Raw genomic sequence first — 15,114 nt, 5'->3', positions numbered from 1 at the left:
TGAAACCAGCAACTTCAAAAGAAACTGCTTCTAGAATTACAAAAAGAACTTATAATTCAATAAAATTACCTTACAAGAATTTTCACTCCTAAAATAGATGGGCTGAAAAAGTCAATAACCATGTGAAATTTGAATCTTGACTAAGAATTACATGCCAAAACCCGTCTCAAGCTGTTGCATATTCCAGTAGGATGGTTGCTTCACATGACACTGTTCCTAAAATGAGCTAAAGAGGGGTGGCCAGGACTCATTTTAAACAATGCATCAATCCTCTAGAAGAAATTTGAAAAACTTTTTAAATAGCATCTGACATTTAATGTCCATATCTCATATATATGTCTGTAAGACTGATATAACAGATAAATTCCTGCCAGTAACACAAGATTTTCCAGCAGCTACCAGAATAACAAAAATTATAACTCAGAATGCATAACTATAGGCTAAGATGTTATGATAGCCTCCATTCTTAAGCACACACATTAAAAAAAAGTCAGTTACAAAAAATGAAAAGGAATTAATGTATGACTTCCATATGGAATGAAATAAAAGAAATCATGTATTCTTTTTCTTAAATGCAGAGCAAAATACGATAATTCAACGATTTCATTCCTCAAACAAAAAAGGTTTATAATTATCCCTTCCTTTTCTTTCTTCATTTTAAGCAATCCCAAAGACCATAGAACAGTCCCTCTCCTTTGCCCTCTTCAACTTTTCATCCATTCCCCCTCTTCTCCTTCCCTCCAGTCTTCCTTTACTACTTCATCCTAACAGATAAAAATATTATAATAATCTTTTCCCTTTTGCCAGATTTTTAACATCATCCCACCCCACCTACAGAAAAGGGCCATAGTAGTTTCTTCTGTGAATTCAATAAAGCAAAATTCAAACCAATACCGATGAAGGACTGCTGAATGTTCATCATCAGGCGTATAAAGTGCATATTGCTTGGTAAAAGCATTTCCCAGAGAAAGCATCCAATCATTGTCGTGAATCACATCCAAAGATTCTGCCAGAAACTGCAATGCAAGAATAATGAGATATTTCTAATTGTACTTGGCACATATGGAAGAATTTTTAGTTTTCCCCCTCCTTTGGTATTGTTATATTGCAATGAAGAGACAAATCCATTTTTCATTTACATAAGAAAAAGTAAATCATGAATCCCCTCTCTAGAAGTTCCAATGTCAAAAATGAAGTTTTGTCTAGAGCATACATTTTCCATCATGTGGCCAAACAATAGAGTAATTACGTGAATAATTTATTAGTTAGAAGACCTTACATTGATTATCATTTCATCCCAGGTCTCTTGATAGGAAGGATCCAGCTTAAGATCTTCTGGGTCACTAATATACGCCTTCATTTTTTGAATCTAGAGCTTACAAAAGACAACAATCAATTAGATACTAGAGCATGCTTGCTTTGGCTAACTTTTATTTCATGCGTGAGTACTAATTCATTTAATTAGAAAACAAACATTTTACTACTAATGTTTTAAGCAATAAGTACACACTTTTTTAACCTTATGTTTTGCATGCTGAACAATATGTAGAAATATTTTAGAGCCTTTAAGATTCATGGAGGGAAAAAAAACTATTAACATCAATTTAGCCAGTAAAAAGTAAATGGAACTGTCACCTATTTAAGTGTTTAAATTTTTGTTCACTCACATATTTTACGTATCTATATTTTTATCCTATTAATTTCTCAAAAGAACTTCATGCACCATTCCAATTTTGGTTCCTCTAAAAAGAATAGAACTTCAGCTCAAGCATTTTTACTCCAAACTCAGTTATCGTAAATGAGGATCTACCTCATCTTGCCAAAACAAGTTGATGCTCCTCGGAAAGAGAGGTGCCAAATAAGAGAGGACCTGCAAACAGTTAAAAAGTTAAAAAGAGAAGAAGACAACTACTTGGTCTAACAATGCTAATCTGCTCCAATTGGAACAACCATGTTATAACTCTAACAAGAATCAAATCAGATTACTTAAAGAACTGCCATACACTTTAATTTCAGCCAAAAGAACAGAATTAAAAAAAGTAAATTTCTGTGCATTGACCTTTACAGGCCTCTATCCTTTTCATGCATATCTGACTAGAAAAACTGCTTAAAGCACATGGCTAACAAGTGATATAACATTGATGGTCACATGAAACAAGAAAAAATGAATGTTTTCCTTGCAATTGTATAGGTGTAAAATAGTCCTATTCTAAGTAGGAAATTCTTCCAGCCCAGTGGTCTGATATTCCAATTGAACACAAGCACCATAGAAGACATATTTATAGTTTCTTTAACTTGCCAATGTCAATAAGTGATATAAGCTGATTTAAGTATAAATGCTTACTTTTAAAATATGAGTTGCACGCTGCTCCCTTGCCAAAGGGTTGTGCAAAAGAACAACCAAGCGTGCAAACAGCTCCTGAATTTATACATAGGATAGAAGAGATTTACTTTAATATATAGAGAACAGAAGCGAACTTGAATCATATGATTAACACACATCACCTCTGGACTTGGAATATCATCACGAGCTTTATAATCACCAACTATATTATGGTTATAAGAAGATCTATGTCTGCATAATTCTGCAATGCATCTGCATACCTGAATAGCAGCACAAATTAAAACCAGTCAATAAAAATTATTAAATTCAGTGCACTATAACGTAGAAGGTGTGTATAACATGCACAAAACAGGAAAAGAGGAAACAGAGAAACAGAAGGTGGCAGTGAAGCAAAAACAACACAAGCGGCTTAAAAAAATTTAAGATGCATCTTACTATGGCAACTGCACCAGTGTAAGCCCGAGGAATGATCATCTTCAACAGGAATGGCCAAAGAATGTGCTGCATAAAAACTAGATATCAATTAAAGAAAACCCTTTACAATTAACTTTGTCAAGGTAAGACACCTCATTAGAGATGTAATGGTTGAAGAAAGGAAAAACCAGTATACCTCCATTTCAGGAATTGTGATAGTTACAAGAAGAAGACCTTTTTCACATATTGCTCTTAATTCTTTTGGACAAGTTGATCTTGTCTTCACCTGGGGAAACAATAACTGAAGCTAAACCCATCATTACATGCATTATCAGACTTTATATGATCCAGAAAATGCGTCAAAGTAAAAATATGGCATTTAAGGTTCAACTTGGACCATCTGAAGGACATCCAAGCACTTTAGCTGGTTCAACAAATATGACTTATGATGACATAACCTGATTACACTTTAAGAATAAGTTATTCAAGTATCATTTATGTATTGTCTTTTTCTTTAATTTCATTATATCATTAAGTTCTACATTGTGAACAACAATCAAATTAAATCAACACTTGACACTGAATTTTCAGATTTTTAAAGTGAAACATCCAAATGGTTTTATTATAGTTAATATAGCTGGACCAAAGCTTGCCTGGGAGCTTTCAAGATCAATTTTTCCGTGTTCTGGTAAAGCACAATGGCATACAAGATACTCGATAAACAACTCTGGGACGGCCCAACCAGGTAACAATGTGAAGCCATCACCACAATCAACTACCATAGAAGTAAAAGGATGGAAAACAGGTAAGATTAAGAAACATATATTTGATTACTAGCTTTATGAACTGCAAGCTATAAAACTACATACCAACATACCTCAGAGAGAGCCTTTCGGATATCTAAATTTTGCTCATCTAGCAACAACTTTACAGTATCCACTAGCAAATGCCTTTTATTGTGCCAAGCTTCAGATGACCTTAAATGAAATGCAAGGAAGTCATTCAAGATAACTAATAAACAAAATTGGAAGATGAAAGATAGAAATAAACCTGGGCAAAAGATGCTTCAAAACACAGAGGGCGCCAAAAGTTAAAGGCTCCTCCTTTAATCTACATTTCTAGTAGCAAAAATAAATAAAGAAAAGAAAACATATGTCAAAACATTACTGATTTATCACCACTACTCAGAAAATAAAACTAGATCTTTGTATCTATCTAACAATGAAGTACAAATGGTACAACCATTGATGTTGTATCAATAAGAAATACCAGTTTCCTGACAATACAAACATTTCAAACAAAAATGAAACCCCTTGCCTAGAAATGTTTATACATACATTCAGAAGAAAAGAAAATAAATCCTCAGGGTATACGGAGCCAACTGACAAAAAGCAACGCTGTACTTCATTGTATGTCTGCAATGCAGTATAAAAATTATGGTGTGGAAAAAGAAATGGAACCTAATATTGAGCAGAAGAAAAGAAATTGTCAAGTTCAAGTAATAAACACTACTAGCAAAAGATGGCCAGTGCGTAATCATACCTTCAGAGCCACAGAAAATTTTGAACACTCTTTGCTGTCACTATTCATGCAAATGACAGGGAGGAGAGTGGATAATATAACTGAGAGCTCCTGCAAAGACAACAAGAAACATCCACCAAGAAAAAAAATCTGCTCATATGGTACCTACAATAACATAGTTGAAAAGAAAAAGGAAAGAAAAACAAGAGGGGTGGAGTTGCAACAAATAAGTTATAGAAAGGACACAAAAAATAACAATCCATTTCCTTTTCTTTTCATTTTAGGTATTGAGGAAATCTAAAACTGGGAGAATAGTAATTAGGAAGCAGCATTTCTTTTCTTTATAAATAACAAATTGTTTGAACAAGCAACAATGGATAAACACATTCAAGAGAAGACAAGTACAGAAAAAAGTAACTTCTAAAAGTCATCCTATGTCCATACGAAAAGATCTTGACAGAGACAAGCTGGCATAGAGGGAATTCTATAACCACAACTGTTTGATTTCTAATTTATGGCAATGCTGATATACCCATCTATTATCAGATCAGTGATCAACCCAAATACCCTATCATATGGACTATAAAAATGAAGAAATAGGTGAGAAAACAAACAACAAATGCTACAATGTAACCATAGGATCTCGTACACTATTAAGGCATCCAATCTAAAACTATTTTACCACCAAACCTCAAATCAAACCAATGTCAAGTAATAAAAAATAACACTTTCAAAGTTTCTCCCTCTTTAGAAATAATATTAGAGACCTCATTCTTAGATAAAAACTGAAAAGAAGGGGGGTGAGTAATATCTAGAAAAGTTCTAAGAATGGAAGGAAAGCACTGACAAACCCTATTTACGATAACCAGATTTCATTCTCTTTGAAATTCCTCTTGAGAATTTATGAATTGTGATGTTGCAATAGGAAGCATTGAAAGCTTTCTCATTGAGAAATCACTAAGTAAATAAAAATTTCAATTAAAATTATTAACAGGAGTACGTACAAGTAAATAAAAATTAGAAGAGAAATAAGGGCTTTACCTCAAAATCTAGCAAAGGAGGGCCTGTTTCTGGAAGTAAGGAAGCATTCAGGAGATTATAAAGACTATAGGTTGCAATAAGTTCAATATCTTGATCCTTTCTATACCTGATGAAAAGGATAAGGAAAAGGCTTTACAGTCCATGTTGACATTTAAGTTTAAGAAAATATGAGATCTGTTTGCTTGTAAATATTTGCTAGTGCATGTGTATGAAATTTAGCAACTCCAAAATACTACATTATATTAAAACTAGTATACATCATATGTACTGACTACAACAATGAAATTTATTCTTTGAAACATTGAGGACTAAATTTAATCTTACAACTCCAATATAGTAGGGACAAGTCTTGGTAAAGCTGCCTTTAAATGTGAACGGGTGATAAGGCCAACCATCTGACCTAATGCTTCCACAGAAGATACCCGAACCTAAATGAAATATGAAAATAGTCAACAATGGGCAACAAATTTACTTTAGATCTAAAAGATAGAGTACAACATAATAGGGCATTTAGATATCATTATAATGTATTCATCAGCGCTAGACATGATTTCCATACATGGCCATTTTGCTTGAAGAATTTTGTAGTCTTAGTTGCTTCTTTTCTCTTGGGATGAGCATAGAGGAGTTAAGCAACATGCAAAGTAATAAAGCATGCGGTGGTTTTTCCATAATCAAACAAATAAGGACATAATAAAACAGTGCTAATATCTAGAATTGAAGGTTTCTAATCTATTTAAATAAATGAAGAAATATCTTGACTTTGCAAACCTTAAGATCCCGTGAAGCAGCCCAAACTCTCAATAAAAGTTCAAAAGCAGAATTTAGAAATGACCTGTAAAAAAAAAGAAAGAAAAAAAAACATTTATCTTTAGGCATTACTTACTGAAATATAAGGCATCGACAAAATGACACCAATAAATGTGCACAACAGAATCTTACATGACATCACCATCAATGGGGGATTCTGAAGGGAAATCAATGTTATATTGCCATACAGCTTGACACCAGCACTTGAAAGCTAAGAGAGTAGAAAGAACATATTATCATGGGTTAGCCAGCTATCAGGAGAAGAAATGCATAATGCATGTGAAACATACACCTATGACAAAATCATCAAAGATAAAAGTAGGGTGAATTTCAAAGAGAGTTGTTGTACGTGGGAAAACATAGAAAGGGGAAAACCAACAAAAAGTAACATAATAAACTTTGTTAAAATAAAAAAGGGGTCAAAGTCCTTACATCGGCTATGCTCCCATGTCAGAGAAGAGATTCTTGTAAAGGTAAACAAGATAAACAATTAAAAATCTCAAATGTTGAAGAAGGTTCTGACGTCAAGCAACATAGAAGGAAATTTCTATTGATATTGAAAGACATAAGGAAATATTCTAACACGAAACGTCAGATACAAGCAAAGATTGAAACATAAACACGTTAAAGGATTTCAAGAGATCAACAACGCCACCCCATGCTCTTAACCTTATTAAACAACTCAACTATTAGAAAAATAGCGAGGGCACATATATTACCATTTGCAAATATTGGCCTGTGGGCATCTCTTCCATTTCCGATAATAGGTAGAACTCGCGAAAGGACACCTTTCAAACGTGGAGTGAACTGCAAAGCTTGATTGAATAGAATAAAATGAAAGTACAAAAATATTTCATTAAACAAAGAAATTGCAATAACACTATAGATAACTGAAGTTCAAAAGTCAAAAAGAACCACAGGTAAGTGATTAACCATCAGCAGAAGCGAAATCAGCAAGTATTTGAACCATAGCTGGCAAACCTGAGCTTGGTCCTGACAAATGAAGAAATATTTCTTCCATCATCTGCCAGACCAGGTTAAGCCATAATTAGTGACTAACCATAGATAGTTTAAGCAATGAACTTGATAAGGAAAAAACAAATACCAGAAGAGGAGATAAAGCAAATAAGGAAATACTTTTCTTAAACCAATATATACTTACAATTACACAAAGCAAAAGTGAATAAATTTCAAACCAAACTGCAAGCATCAAACTTACAAGGTCAGGCAGATGTGAGCCAATAGAAACAAGTAGACTTGCTGCTGCCCTTTGCCAGTCTGAATTGAGTTCCTATATAAAAATAAGCAAAACAAGCAAAAATTGTAATCAATGAACAACTAATTGCCTTGGATTGATAAGCCACCAACCAAAGCGAAATATAGTGTCAGCGAATAAAAACTAATATTTTATTTTCCAAGCAACCAAGGAGACACCGTGATGGTTAGAGCTTGAGACTTATGGAGGACTCAAGTTACAATCACTGAGAACACTTGCATTTAGAAGCTTAGAAGACCTTTGATGCAAGCAGGAGGAAAAACATTAAGAAATGTCTGTGTTACCCAAACTCAAGGGAAAGTGTCAAATACTGGTTTGTTCAAATACATGTATGCTCAATTTTTCTAAGTTATTCCATATCTTTGGAGGATCATACCCTACATGTGTTCACAAGTGCCAGACACGATACTTTAGAGAAAAATGAAGAGTCCAAGTAACTTAGAGAAGGACTATAAACTTTAAATATAATATAATCGCTTCAAAAGATTATCCACCAAAAGCAATAATAAATAATAACCAACAGCAAGAACTATAACACCCAACATTTCCAGCTGCAATTCCGCGAACTGCAAAAAAACATGTTTGACTAATTTTTTTTCATTGCACTACAAGAGTTTAAGGCCACAAAACCAATCCAAAGCTGCAAAACCGTCATAGGACAATAGACAAACAGCAGGCAATCTAATTCGTGCCATATTCCTGAGCCTATTGGCGAGAACCTGCCTGCTAGTTATAACTTTCATGTTATTAACTCTAATGAAACAAAAGAACCAAGAAATAAATATTATACATACCTTGGAAGAGATGATCTCAGCAGTGACAATTTTAGCAAGCTTGGCAATATAAGAAGCATCAATGTCATTTTTATCTAAAGCACGAACTCCAAATGCCATTACTTGAAAAACTCCAGCCATATTACCAAATCTCTACAATAAGGATCGCATAACTTTTAAACGTTAAATGATTAAAGCACTAATCACACTCCAGCTTTCTAAATCTAAATAGCAGAGAATGATTTACCCGACGGCCACCTCGAGAAATAGCGGAACAACAGTCGAGGACGAGGAGAGGATTCCTAATACAGTAATCAAAACAAAATTTAAAAAGAAAAAGAAAAGCTGAATTATATAAATTTGTTTCAAAAGAAAAAAAAAGGTACAGTGGAGAAATGTCTTTAAGCGAAGCCATGGATGCTTCTCTAACGATCGGCGATTCATCCGCTAACGAAGAAACGAGAACTTGAACGGCCTCTGCTATTTTTTTAACAAAATAATACAAATCACAAATAGTTTACGACTAAAATCAGAGTGGTAAATCAAATACAGGGAATTGAATGTACCTGGAGCGGGAATTGAGCTCCCGAGGGAGCTCGAAGACGCCATTTGAAATTCAATAGAAACGTAAATGTAGCATAAAAAGTGTGAGGAAATTTGAAAATTGAAATCAAGTAAATGGAAAATGGAATTTGGTTTTTGAGAAGCAATGAAAGGAGATGACGAGACAAGGAAGGTGACAGCCAGGCTGGTCGTTAAGGTTTTCCTTTTTGGTTCTATATTAGTAAGGGTTAATCTGCGCGCCAGTCCTCAAATTATAATTCATATTTTAAATTGATCTTTTAAACTTTAAAATATTCTAATTGAGTCCTTAATTAAGAAATTTGTATTTTTGGGGTGTAAATGAGATGCTAGCACTCAAAAATTGCTTTATTTGACTCATAAAAACTCAAAATCGATTTGGTAATTATCGAGCCAAGCTCGAGCTATTGATAGAGCTAAATTCAAGCTTAGTAACACTCAACTCGAACAACTCGAGAGCCTAATCGAGATTTTGATTCGTAATATATACTTTAAATATTTTATATAATTAACTTATGTTATTTCCCTTAGTATATATTGTTAACCGTAAGCTTAATTGACGAGCTAAGTTCGAGCTTGAGCTCGAATACATATGGCCATAATTGAGCTCGTGTTCAAGCTTGAGTACGAAAATTGATAAAAGAACTTAATCAAGCTTGAGTCGAGTATCGAGATCTGAATTTTGAGTCAAGCTCGAACTCAAGCTTGCTAGTATTCAAGCTCAGCTCAACTCGATTACACCTTATAACTCAAGCTAAAACTAATTGGAGAATTAAATGTTATCTTAACTCTAACATGAAACATATTTAAATCACATGAATCTAATTTTAAGCATGTGTATACATATTACTTGGACAACTTAGACTAAACATATAAAAAGTAGAGAATATTGTTAAAATTTACTAGGCTTATTTTTTTTTTTCTTTTATAACATGTTTAATCAAGTTGTTCATGCGTATTAAAAGCATTAAAATTAGCTAATAAATATTAAATGGGATGCAGCCGTTTTTAAATGTATCCTACATCCATAAAAATCGTAACGATGTTCAATATTTAACATTCACAGCAAAACAAGGTGGCAGAAGAGGGCAAAACATGCAAATAATGAATTGGTGGTAAATTTGATAATATTCACTCTCGTCCCAATAGAAGGATAAAAATAAATAAAATTTAAAAAGAATGCTTAAGTTGCAATTTTGATAATAAAGGAGGGATTAAATTTTATAACTAGACCATTTATTTGACTTATTTCATTTCCTTTAAGCATAATGATAAATTTAGCCTTCAAACGTTTACATCATTTGTCAATTTAGTCCTTATTCTTTTTTTAAGTTGAATTTGACCATTAGAGGAGTTAAATTGTTTTTTTAACGAAGATGCTGACTAAAACGTTAATTTTTTAACAATGTTGGCGTGGCAACTATTATGGTAGTCCACATTTATTTTATATTGACATGACACTTTTTGTATTCTATGCCACATCAATAATAATTTAAAAATTATAAAAATATTTTAAAAAATAAAGTTTAATTTTAAAAATATATAAAAAATTTCATAAAAATTAAAAAAAAATGAAGTACATGTGAATTGCTATGCAAACTGCCATGTTAAAAAAATTTAACGTTCTAGTTAATATTTTCATTAAAGAAAAAATCAATTCAATTATTTTGAAAGGTTGATGGTCAAAAACGACTCTTTTTAAAAGGTTAAGTGTTGAATTAAGCTAAAAAAAGAATAATGGTCAAATTGACAAAAAATATAAATATTAAGAGCTAAATTTGTCGTTATACCTTTATTTTATTATTTTTATTTGAGTTTTCAGTCACCAATCAGATCCAATCATGGATTTTATAATTAAAAAACCCAAATCCTAATATCAGTTTATTTTTGTTTCTAGATTTTGGGCCGAACCATTTCTTCCCTTATAAAGAAGAAGCAATTTTATATAAGATTGTATTGAGTTCAAATTACTCAAGTTGGATTGCATAATTTTATTTATGGAATAAAAAATATTGATTTGTGTTGATACTAGATAGAATAAAGCGAAGTTTGTTGTAGTGTGTTCATTCCATTTGAGACCGGACGAAAAGTCAATTATTTTGGTAGTGGGTAATAGAGGAATTGAGCATTTTTATAAAAAGTCATAAAGAAAGATAGACTAGAATAATCGACTCTCTCTCCATCTCAAATGAGGTGAACCAACTAACACCATCACAAACTCCACCTTGTTCAATCCTTGCATCAACAATTCTAATGCTCGATTTCAAACTTGATTATTTGTACTCAAGTGCAAGTTAAGATTTTTTATACTAATTAAAATATATATATGTTAAAATTTTCCGTTTAACCTAATAAGTATATTGTTTGAGAAATATAAAATCAAGTATAAACTAAACTATTTGTGAATTAGTAAAAAACCAAAAAAAAAATCTCTTGAAAATCTCTCCAAAAAAAAAGGTGCCTACAAAATGTAGCATCACAACGAGTAGCCCCACTACATTTAGAGATTGGTGGATCACTATATCCAGCATAATATGTATGTATGTATGTATGTGCCCATTGACAAGCTTGTTTGAATCTTCCGCGTACCCCATGGGACTATTATTACATCCGACATCGACCCCATTTGTGTTGAGCCACTAATGGTAATGGTCTGATGGACACACATCTGCCAAATCCTTGGTGGGTGCAGTCCACCATAGGACATGGTCCGGACCTACCAACCAATGAGGCACCCATTGGTTTAATCCGTTCAGGCACCTTTGAGCCCATGGTTCAGGTTCATCAATGACTTAGTTATGGTTGATATTGAAAGGGAGGCATAGAGTTTACATTTTTTAATTTAATAATTTTAAAAAATAAAATAATAATAACCAAATTGAGTTAAGTTTAATGTTTTAAAAATCGAATTAGTGGTTAAACATGTTAAATTATCGATTTTCAGTTTGATTGGTTTGAATGTCGGTCTAATAATAACTAAATAAAAATTAGAATTTTATAATAAATTATAATAAATAAAAGATATTTAAAATTTATAAACGGGTTCAACCATCAATTTTTATTTTTAATTTTCCTTTATAGATTCTAAAAGAAATTTTAAAGTTCGATTCAATCTCTTAGTTCAACCCGATATTTGTTTCAATGACATTTGTTAAGTCATCAATTTGATTGGTTAATTGACTTAATATGTTTTAGCCCCTCCATTAATTTATCTAAAACGTAAATCGAAATAACCAAATCAAAATTTATTTGATGGACGTTGCTTACCCATCATCCATTCTCCATACCAATAAAAAGCTATTAATTAATTTTAATAGTTATAAACTATTATCGATCTCTTTATAATTTGATAAAATTTGAGATTTAATTTTATACTTAAAAATTAAATTTTTGTCATTTATGTTAGTAAATTTCAACAGAAAATACAAATGATTTTAATAATGGGATTAACATTTTAAATCGGAAAGGTAAAAAAACAATTTAAAATTTTTAAATATAAATATTATATCTCAAATTTTATCAATCTCCAGCAACTAATAACATACATATTAAAAATTTTCTCCTATATTTACAGAATGATTAAATTTTTTATTAGTCCATATACTTTATGAAAGTTGTAGATTTAGTCTATGTATTTATATTTGATCAATTTTAGTCATTGTACTTTTTCGAATTGGACAATTTTAGTCTCTATACTTTTCAGAATTTGAAACTTTAGTCTCGATCCAAATAGTAGCAGTTATTTCATTTGGTTAAATCCAATTACTAGTCTTATACTATGCGTGTAGTTGTAGATTTGATTCATATTTTCTAATTGGATCATTCTAAGTCCCTAAACTTTTTGGATTTTGAAATTTTAATCTTAACGTAAATGACATTCATTAATCCATTAACTGAATTTTTAGTGAATAATATATGAAAAACAATAACCTGACATGATGTGTCAGTAATGATTGAAATTTTAAAATTGAAAAAAATATAGAGACTAAAAATGACTAAATGAGAACTCCATGTGATGACCTGATGGTTAAGGGTGTTCACCGCCCCAAGTATGGCCTGGGTTCAAGTTACACTAGTCACGTTTGTTGTTCGGGCTTTATCTTATTATTATAATTCACCATAAAAAATGACCAAATAAAATACGGGTTTGCAAAGTATAGAAACTAGTAATAGAATTTAACCTTAAAGAATTCATTCTGAATATTTCAAAAGCATCAACTTCAACCTTATAATACTACCAATACCTAATTGGGACTCTTCTTATTTTCTTTTTCTTTTTTTTAATTTACTTCTTTTCATATGAGTGTAGCATCACGATTCTTAATTTTTATTTTTTGATACAATGCCTAGAACTACTTATAGTCCCTTCTTAACCCTTAAATAATAGAATAATATGCTTTAGTTCACTCGAACCCACATCCTCTTATGCTGACAACAATACTAATACAAATCAAACTAAAACTCAATTAACGATTTTAAATATATTATTCAGTTGAATATAGATAACAAAAATATCTAAGATATTTCAATATCCACTTTGATTTAGATAAGAGATGCCACATTGATTGGAGGGGATATTTCAATATCCATATGCCTTCAAAAATTCATTTTTGTCTCCATCAATATTTATATATATTTGCTATTAAGGTCTAAGGTGTTCGAAATGTCCAAAGCCTTGAAATTATCGATTGTATTTAAAATTCAAACTTAAGCCTCCAAATGCATTTTAAATTACAAATCATAGAGTACTTTGTCATCATTTCATTAATGTTTTTTTCTTTTAAATACTTAATTTAAGTTTTTATATTTAAAATTCGGGTCCGATTATTAATACGGTTAAATTTTTTTTTGTTAAATTTGTTGGAGTGACACTTCGAAATATATGTAAAAAAGAAAAACTTCACTTAGTAATCATGTAATTAAAAAATGACGTTGTAATGACTTATAGCATATTTTAACATTTTTTTTTTATTTCCAAAATTTTTATTTGATTTAAACATCGAAATAAGGGGATGATCGAGTCGAGTCTGAATATCGTCAAGCTTAAGTTCAATCATACATCTGTTTTTTCTCAAACTCGACTCGAGATTTAATCGAGTTATTCAAGCTCGAGTTAGATTAAGCTTGTTTATCAATTTTTGTACTCAAGCTCAACTCGATAATTAAGCTTAAGGTTACTAATATTTATATATTAAGGACAATAATGTAAATTAATAATATAAAAATATGAAAAGTTCGATTAGGCTCGCAAGCGGTTCAAATCAAATATTACTCGACTTGAATTTAACTCAATCGATAACTCTAACTTAACTTGATAATTACTAAATCGACTTCGAATTTTTTTCAAATTGAACTCAATCTCAATGTTTTATATAAACCCTATTACCCAACCGAAGAGTCACCAACGAGCTTAAAGAATAAAAACCATCGACAAAGAGAATCATAAAACATGGGCTGAATATATTATATACATATATGTATGTATAGGATATGATAATCAAAGTGATTAATTTTGGAAATCAGCACATAGTGAAAGAATAAACCTTTTATTTTCCCCTACAAGTACATAATTCATATTGGGATAATATAAATTTTGTTCCCTAAACTTGGCAACTAGGTTTTTATTGGTACTTATATTTTTTGGTCCATTTTGATCATTGAACTTAACAACTAGATCTTTTTAGGTCATTGATCTATCAAGATTTGATAATGTGACTAGTGTTATTGGAATAAGACCTGATAGAATGGATTGAGAATTAATTGATATAATGATCCGAACAAAGGGGTTGAATCGACTCGAAAACTGCTGAATTTAGTATAAATACAAAACTGGGGTAAAAATCAATAGTTGAACTAGTTTAATAAATTTTTACTTTAAATTCTTTTATAATTTTTTAAATTATTTATTTAATTATTGTTCGTCTGGTAATCAAACCGATCGAACTAGTTGAATCGGGAATCACTGGTTTGACCAGTTCAACCATTGGTTAGAATATTTAAAATACCAAATATGACACTCTATATTTTACTACATTAATTTTTAAGCGATGATGTGGCACAATATCAGAGTGTCTTATTATCAATCTTTTAGATTTTTCAAGTTCAGGAACCAAAATAGGCCTAGTTATCAAGTTCAAGTGCCAAAGGGTTTAATGAGAATTTTCAAATATTTTATGGGGTTTAGTGAAAGTTATAAAATTTTGGGAGGGTTAATAAGATTTTTTTAAAATATTTCTAGGGTCTAATTAAAATCTTCAAAACTTTTGAAACTAACTAGAATTTTTTTAAATTTTAAGGGGTCCTAATTAAAAACATAAAATTGTTTGTCAGATGTATTTTAATTATTTTTTTTC

General features: G+C 31.2%; 1 protein-coding gene across 1 annotated transcript; it reads right to left on the bottom strand.

Moving 5' to 3' along the window:
• Nucleotides 1–260: 260 nt before the first annotated feature.
• Nucleotides 261–8,930, bottom strand: LOC108471106 (protein SHOOT GRAVITROPISM 6-like). Its single transcript, XM_053021979.1, is given in 24 exon segments — nucleotides 261–1,016; nucleotides 1,280–1,369; nucleotides 1,811–1,870; nucleotides 2,345–2,419; nucleotides 2,506–2,604; nucleotides 2,780–2,845; nucleotides 2,955–3,044; nucleotides 3,337–3,488; nucleotides 3,491–3,533; nucleotides 3,636–3,735; nucleotides 3,809–3,876; nucleotides 4,096–4,173; nucleotides 4,301–4,390; nucleotides 5,321–5,426; nucleotides 5,645–5,748; nucleotides 6,092–6,155; nucleotides 6,263–6,341; nucleotides 6,850–6,945; nucleotides 7,064–7,154; nucleotides 7,350–7,421; nucleotides 8,201–8,332; nucleotides 8,427–8,481; nucleotides 8,566–8,656; nucleotides 8,746–8,930. Coding segments are annotated over 24 exon segments (2,196 nt in total). The 5' UTR covers nucleotides 8,789–8,930; the 3' UTR covers nucleotides 261–764.
• Nucleotides 8,931–15,114: the final 6,184 nt, after the last annotated feature.

Source organism: Gossypium arboreum, chromosome 11, assembly GCF_025698485.1.
Source record: "Gossypium arboreum isolate Shixiya-1 chromosome 11, ASM2569848v2, whole genome shotgun sequence".
Classification (NCBI taxonomy): domain Eukaryota; kingdom Viridiplantae; phylum Streptophyta; class Magnoliopsida; order Malvales; family Malvaceae; genus Gossypium; species Gossypium arboreum.
Note: the sequence above shows the minus strand (reverse complement) of the source record. Positions and strands in the feature narration are given on the sequence as shown.